At 40.3% G+C, this 8,032-nt stretch overlaps 1 protein-coding gene across 3 annotated transcripts in view; it reads left to right on the forward strand.

The window, feature by feature from the left end:
- The window catches only part of GALNT3 (polypeptide N-acetylgalactosaminyltransferase 3), a 28,684-nt gene extending 20,952 nt beyond the window's left edge, over positions 1–7,732 (forward strand). Inside the window, exons 8-12 of one of the 3 annotated variants that reach the window (XM_006029473.3) lie at positions 110–241; positions 2,100–2,201; positions 4,447–4,539; positions 4,822–4,974; positions 5,897–7,732. In XM_006029473.3, coding sequence (XP_006029535.1) covers positions 110–241; positions 2,100–2,201; positions 4,447–4,539; positions 4,822–4,974; positions 5,897–6,019 — 603 coding nt within the window. In that variant the 3' untranslated portion in view covers positions 6,020–7,732. Of the gene's footprint in view, positions 1–109; positions 242–2,099; positions 2,202–4,446; positions 4,562–4,821; positions 4,975–5,896 lie in introns of those variants that run through there. The other 2 variants (XM_006029474.3, XM_006029475.2) reach the window with 2 other exon arrangements.
- Positions 7,733–8,032: the final 300 nt, after the last annotated feature.

Consider the following 8,032-nt stretch of genomic DNA (forward strand, 5'->3'; position numbering starts at 1 on the left):
AAGCTTCAGATTTTAGATTTGATTTTTCACGTCTAAACTTATTTAGTGCTTCTACACAGAACATCATCGTTGGTTAATAAATCTAAATTTATTGACTTTTTTCCAACAGAAAATATTTGGAGACATTTCAAAAAGACTTGATTTAAGGCAACGCTTGCATTGTAAAAATTTTACTTGGTATCTAAATAACATTTATCCTGAAGCATATGTGCCAGACCTGAATCCTCCATTATCTGGCTTTGTGAGTACATTCCAATTTTGGTTATTTTCTATTTCATTATGTTGTTCTGTCACTAAAAATTTCCTGATTTATGCTGCTTTAGTTGAAATGATAGCTTTATTCTGTTTAAATTCAGTTATTACATGGCTTGAGGAATTCTTTTGACTAGTGCGGGTGGATTTTTTTTCCTGAAAATCTTCATGTTTGAACATTCTTAGGCCAGTTCCTGACATTTGTCTACACTGATAAATTTTAGGAAAATCTTTTCCATCATTAGCATTTTACTTTCATAGGTCATTTTATTATGCGAGACCTTAGCCCTACTCGGATTGCCAGCACACTAGTAATGTCCGCCTGGTCCTTCTGCCTGGCCTTGAGGCTTATAGGCGTATGCAGCAACTGGCCCATGGCAACTCACCCCGTCCTCTCACAGTGGTGGCGTGGAAGCAAATTATTGTGGTGGGTGGAGGTGAGGCACCTGTTATCTGCTGCCTGCTAGTGATGGTGCCAGGTGCTCAGGGCAGGCTGCTGCAGGCCAGTTGCTGCCTACAGGGCTGGGCTGGGCCAGGCTGGACTCATAGCCTGCAGGCCTGGCTGGGCTGTGGTGGTCCCTTGCCTCCCCCAACCACTGCCTACACCCCTGGCCTGCAGCAGCCCTCCCCACAGGTGGCTGGCTGCTCCTCAGAGGGACTCAGCCCAGGGTGCCATGTCAGTGCCCCCACCGCTGCTGCCTGCAGTGGGGGGATTAACCCTGCCCCCCTTTCCCTCAGGCTCCATTCATGCACCCGGGGCCATGGCAACCAGATGCCAATAGCCTATCAGTGCCAGCACTGCCCCCCCCAGTGCGGGGATTAAACCCCCATTACTGTGGTCTGGCTGCTGCTCCCTTGCCAGACAGACCCTGCAGCACTCAAGCAGGGTTTCCCATCCCCACCACTTTCTTAGCCAGCCAGAGCAGTGATAGTGCTCTGACTATGGAGGAGAGGAGCAGGACCAAACCTTCTTGGCTGGAATAGACAGCCCAGCCCCCAGGGCTGCAGAGCGTGCTGGAATGCAGAAGGACTCTGATTTAACTTAAACCAGCTAGGGGTCTGGAACACAAGTTGCATAAACTGGTTTGACCTCAACCAGTTAAATCTGATACTACATTCAATCAGGTTTATCTCAAACCGGTTTCAGCCATTTTGAAACTGGTTTATGTGTACTGAACTTAAACCAGTTTCTGATCACTTAAACCAGTTTGTGTAACTTCTGTCCCTAACCTAGGAGGCAGCCTGCATGGAACAGCATGGTATGCTTGAGTGTGTCACTGCCAGCTACTGTAAGTTTACAGTACAGACATTGCTTTAGAATCCTTTCAGCTTTTCTATGGATCTTCTATACTGTTTCTTGTAAGTGAATCCTATCTGAAAAATTATCTATGAAGCAATCACATTTTCCACAATTAGCTTAGTCTAAACATACTCCATTGTCTATAAAATACTAGTCTATCAGTATCCACTAGCTTTATATGCATGTGGGAGAAACTAATGTTTATTTTAAAAAAGACTGTGCCTTAATGCTCCACCCATAATGTTACTTACACGTTGTATATTGTGAGCTGTTCAAAGATGGGGACTCTGACTTACTCCATTTGGCAGACAATGAGATACCTAGATAACTGGAATATGAGAATGAAGATTTGACTAGCAAAGATATAAGCACCAATTGAACAAGTTTTGAGAGTCAAATGTCAAGTAAAATACTGAAATTTGTAATTGTTGGCAAGTGTACATATATTTTTGTATAAGTTATCTTAGTAATTCATAGCTCTCCCAACTCCCCTCTCAAATATCGAGTTTTAATGTATTTTTCTAAAAGGAAGTTGTTTTTTCTTTAGTTAAAAAATATAGGTAGACGTACATGTCTGGATGTTGGTGAAAATAACCATGGTGGCAAGCCATTAATTATGTATGCTTGTCATGGACTTGGTGGAAATCAGGTAAAATATATTATATGTATTTCATTTCTTACATAACTGGTATTTACCACTTTGACATGCCTGCATGTAAAACTTTTTCACATCGGGTAATATTAACATACATTTCTTGGTATGCTGGCATTCAGTGTTTTTTAAAACCTGCATTGGGGGTTAGCGGTCATTTGGAGTGACAGGTTAGGTGTCTGCAACCTTGCCACTGTGGGCTGCTGATCCCATGTCCCCACCCCTAATTCCCACTCTGCTCTCTCCCCTTCTCCTTACTGGATGATGTCAATAGCCATGATGAACACCAATGCAGAACAGCTTCTTTAATATGGTTCTGTAAATCAGCATCCACCTCCCCCTTACCTGCTGCCGCCCCATCCCTGTCCTGAATTAGATATTTGCAAGCTGGATCCAAACTCTTTACAGGGTGGATCAGGCCTGTAGGCTACAGGTTGCTGACCTCTGACCTATATTATTTCTGCATGAGAGGATGATAAAATACAGACTGTGTAGAACAGGTTTTATACTGCTGTCCAGATCTTCCAAAGTACTCACACAGATGGTATGTGCAGATAGCTTTGCACATAAACGCTCATGAATAGTGGCAAGTGAGAAACTGCATGCATGTATCAGAGTATTTGCACACTGCATGCAAACATTTGTTGTAATAGAGAAGTATTTTGATATTGTACTGATTGAAAGAAATACCTCAGATAGCTGCTGGTGTCCTTGCCTATAATGACAGTGTCTAGGATAATTACAAGCTGTATTATGCAGGATTCATTTTTTAAGCCTACAGAATTGTTGATACAATTTTATAGTGTAACTGTATTCTCAGGTAGAGTTCAACCTCAATTTCCAACTCTGGGCTACTGAATAAGCTTGCCCCTAGGGCAATGTACAGAGGCAGTTGGATGCAAAATTTTGCTGGACACATGAACAAACTGCACAGAATAGGCTTCTCAGCCACATGATGCCAGTTCACTGTTCTGTCATGCAACCTGCAGTTCTTCCTCACTTGACCTCTCTTCTCTGCTACAGGAACATTTCTTTTCCTCACTTTTTCTTTGTAAGTTTTGACACTTTCTCCTTATTCCTTCCCTTATTGCTTCTTTCTTTGTCACCAGGTCTCATGTTTTCAAGGAGGGTACAAGTGGAAATCCTGTTAGTGGGTGACCAACCTGCCAGGCCTAAGCTACATGCCCTGTTGTGCTTGCAGTCTCACAGTGGGAAGTCAGAGTAGTCTGCCTTAAGCCACTAAAAATCTAGCATTTTGAGAACTATAATACTTAAAATCACTGACTTCTTCCAAGACGCATGGCTCTTGGGAGCAGGGATGTATGTTTGTATAATATCAAGTGGAATGCATTACAGGTATCTGTCAAATACTCGAGGTACCACTGTACTAAAAACAGTACTATAACTGTTCAGTTATCCTTTAAGCAAAATTGATTAATAAAAGGCATCCTAAATGGCAACTTATTTTGGGGCCTGATGGTTTTTATCCTTTTTCTAGTTTTCAGTTAAATCACTGAGTGTTATCTGTGGTATGTACCATTGTAATGCATAGGTGTTTTACACATCTCAATTGAAATCAGAGTAGCCTAGATGCTCAGCTGTAGATCTGTTAGCTGCCTTGCTGTGAGGGGCTTATTTATTGCACAGCAGTTTCCTTTGGAATTTATTTGCTGTGTTACTTGATGGTTTATAATACTATAAAAATACTTTACACAAGTATTAGTCCATATGCTTTGAATTAAAATACCTTTTCATACACAGGCCTATACTGCTACTATATCTACCTTTACCAGCTTATCTTGTATATTTTTGTGTCCTGCAGTAATACTTTGGCTTCGTTAGTATTCTGCAAATATCTACATTTACTATAGATGGTTCTGGTAGCAACTTGCTTTTTAAAGTTCCTTGATGATTTCCATTATATTACCCTCCCTTTGGCTTCTAATAAACTTTCCTAAACTTAAGGGTTTCTGTGTCTCCAGACTGAATTTTCCATTAGAAAATTTCAGTCAAGATGGATCAGCTGATTGAAAACAAAGCTATGGAAAAATGCTTGCTATCTTTAGCCTCTCCTTGGTTTGGAATGGAAACTAATATTTGCGATGTGTGTTGCACTGGAGTGTTCTGGTTGCCATTCTTATGAAAATCCAAATCTGGCCAAGTTATGAATCTCTAAAAATCTCAGTTAAGCATATGCCTAGCAGAGATGTTAGTTTGACAGTTACATTTTCTCGCTATTCAGGAAAATTCCTCTGGTATAATCAATGCTTCTACTGCAAATTCAGCAGTGAGGAGGATGGACGAAGCTGGCCAACTGGGATACAGATGTGTGGAGGTGGAAATGCGTGTAGCACCAGGTGGAAGCCTTGGGAGGAAAGAAGGAAGGACTGGGATGAATAGATCAAGGAAGGGATTTGTGTGGGGAAAACTAATACATAGTCAAGAAGATGGGAGGGATGGGGGGATACTGTGACTGGAACCAAAGATGCCTGGGAAAAGCCAGAGGCAGAAAGTGTCAGGCTTGTAGCCACAGAATTTCAAGAGATGCATTTAATTGTTCTAGTTGCTTAGTTTCTACTGAAATATGTATAAATATATTTTTAAATTATTTAACTAGTATTTTGAATACTCTGCACATCATGAAATTCGACATAACATTCAGAAGGAGCTCTGCCTGCATGCTTCTCAAGGCGCAGTACAGCTTCAGGACTGTAGCTACAAAGGCCAAAAAACATTCACCCCGGGAGAAGAGAAATGGGAGCTTCAACAGGTATTTATCTAAGCCGTTTATGCAATAAATAAATGTACAGGTCTGGTAGCTGAAGAAAAGATTTTTCAACTAGTGTGTGTGTGTGTGTGTGTGTGTGTGTGTGTGTGTGTGTGTGTGTATCACACACACACACACATACAAACAAAATAGTTGAAAAATCTTTTCTTCAGCTACCAAACATATAAAATGTAAATATGTATAAATGTAAATGTACAAGTAAAGGGGTGGCTCTGCTCCGGAGGAAAAAAGCTTAGAGATGTCCTGAGCATTAGGTTACAGTTTTAGATTAAAGTACAGCTCAATCTGATAGCAGTGGTTCCCAACATTTTTAGACCACGGACTGGCAAACCGCAGACTGGAAGTAACCATGGACCAGCATACTGCGGGCCGCCAGCCAACCCTTTTTTATACTCAGTATTATGAGCATAAAAAAGGGTTGGCTGCCAGTCCGCGGTATGTCGGTCACATCCGAACTTCTGGTCCGCCAGTCAACCCTTCGTGATCCGGTACCAGGCCGTGGCCTGGGGGTTGGCGAATCTCTGGCATACAGTAGCAACTGTAAAATGAGAACCTTTGTCCAGGTAATAGTAGAGAAATATCCCCATCACAAAAAGAATAGAAAATGGAGCCAGTTTTGTATGCTTATTCAGCACTTTAGGCAGAAGGTTTTATAGATTAGATGGGTATATAGAACATATTTTCCTCTTGTAGAAGTGGTTCCTTCCTGTCATGACTGGCATAAATTTGTGGAACAGTGTTGGGTAGTTTGCAGTGCCAACTGTTTATACCTATCATAGGAATAAGGCTTCAGTCTCAGTGCTACTACCTGTTAATTCTTAGTCCAAAAATCTAGAATTAAATTAACAAAATTATATATTTTTAAAAAACCTTACTGATTTGCTGTTTTTTTTTTCCTTTCTAGGATCAACTGTTATATAATGCAGCATTAAATATGTGCCTTACAGGAAATGGAGAACATCCAAGCTTGGTATCATGTAATCCATCAGATTTGTTCCAAAAATGGATTTTTGGCCAAAACATTTGAATACTTCATGCAGCAAGAAATATTTTTTTAAAGACTTTAAAACTGTGACCATATATTATACACTACAATTTGTTAAAAATAATGCAAAGCCAGCTGATGTAAAAGATATCAAAACACTTTTTATTTAAAAGAAAAACATAAAACTTCAAAGATCCCTTTAAAGTTGTATTTAGATTATAATAAAAACACCAAAGAATTTTGTGATGTCTCAGCAGTTGGGGAAAAAATGTTTACAATTTGTTGGAAATAATTTCCTTCATATGATTTTGTTAATGTTAACTAACTACTGATTTACAGATGTTGTAGACTCATCTCGTTTGGAGAGAGTGTAGGGTTTTTTTGTTTTGTTCTGTTTTTTTAATTTATGCATTCCCATTTTGTAATTACTTCAGAAAAACTGATCCATAAGATTAGGGGGAAGTTATCTTGCACAGTCTTAAAACTGAGGTGCCTTATAAATGGTGGTTATGGGTTTTTTTTACTACTTGCTTGACTTAATTCTCTGCTGAAATTCACTTTCCCTGTAAATGAATCTGAAGAAAGAAAAACTAAAAATATCCTTAACACATCTTCCTTTAATTTCTCATATACTTCAATGAAATAGAAATATTTGGATTCTAAAAGTAAAGCCAAATAGCCATCAGAGCCTACCCAATTTCTAGTAAATCAGTTTTCCTAGATGTGTCCCTTACTTTAAGATTCAGCAGTTTTTATTGAAACAATATTCAGTTTATGTATGGTTACTTAAATGGAAAATCTGGTTGTCCTTTGGGGCAAATCCAGAAATGGTGCAACTACACTCCCCTTTGGCTGTGCCCTATATGCACAGTGAGCTCCGAAAGCTCACCAGCACTTTATCACAGCTCCTGCAAGAAGCTCTGCATAGGTTGTGAGCTGGTTGGTATGGATTCTGCCCAGAGTCTATGCTTTCAAGCAGCTCTGGAGACTCCTGCTCTTCGTTCTCCCCTTTCCTCTCCTTCACCTGCTGAATTCAGCAGCAGGAGAACTGAGGGGAAGTGAGGCCAGGGACATGCAGTCTCCACTTTAATTAGTCTCCAGAGCCTCCCAGCTGCCTCTGCTCACTGCTCATTCTCTCTTCTCCCTGCTGCTGAATTCAGCATGAGGGGGGAAGGAAAGAGTGAAGAGCTGATTGAAAGCAGGGACTCCAGGCAGAGCTCCAGCGGGAGCTGCTGAGAACTCATTGGTATCCAGAATCGCAGCAAGGGGCTCCAACTACATCCCCTTCCGCTGTATGGCACACGTGCAATGAGCTTTCTTCACTACACTTGTGACCTGCTCTTGAATGAGGTATGGACACAATGCCATTGCTGCAATCCACCCATAGTTGTCCTGATGATAACAAAATCACAAAAGAGCAATAGTAGGTTAATTTTTTACTCTTTCATTGTGTGTCCAACACATTACTGTTTTTTCCAGCATTACATTTTGTCATTTGCAAAATATGAAATGATCTGTTACCATTTTTGTTCATTACCTCTCTTCATTTTTGTAGCATCAACAAAGGTTAATTATTTGTTTGCCTTTTCAAGTGATTTGTATAGTACATTGTGCATATATGTAATTCCTTTTATGTTTCTCTTTCAAATGTTTGACTTAGCTTTTAATCGTTCAGGAGAAGTTTGTTCTTCAACTGTAATATAGAACCTTATAATGAAATGATATAAGTTAACTGAAAAATAAATTAATTCATAAGTATGCTTCAGTAATGTTAGTTTCATAGTTGTTAGGGTCGGAAGGGACCTGAGCAGATCATCAAGTCCGACCCCCTGCCATGGCAGGAAAGAGCACTGGGGACAAACTACTCCGGCAAGGTGTTCATCCATCGTCCTCTTAAAGACCCCCAGGGTAGGAGCTAGCACCATTTCTCATGGAAGTTGGTTCCAGATCCTAGCCGCCTTGACAGTGCAGTAGTGCCTCCTGCAAGAGCACCTCCTGCTTATCCAAGCAAGAGTTTTTGTCTTACAGCTATATATGGAAAAACACGCTTTAACA

The sequence above is a fragment of the Alligator sinensis genome, unplaced genomic scaffold, assembly GCF_000455745.1.
Source record: "Alligator sinensis unplaced genomic scaffold, ASM45574v1 scaffold738_1, whole genome shotgun sequence".
NCBI classification, from domain to species: Eukaryota; Metazoa; Chordata; order Crocodylia; family Alligatoridae; genus Alligator; species Alligator sinensis.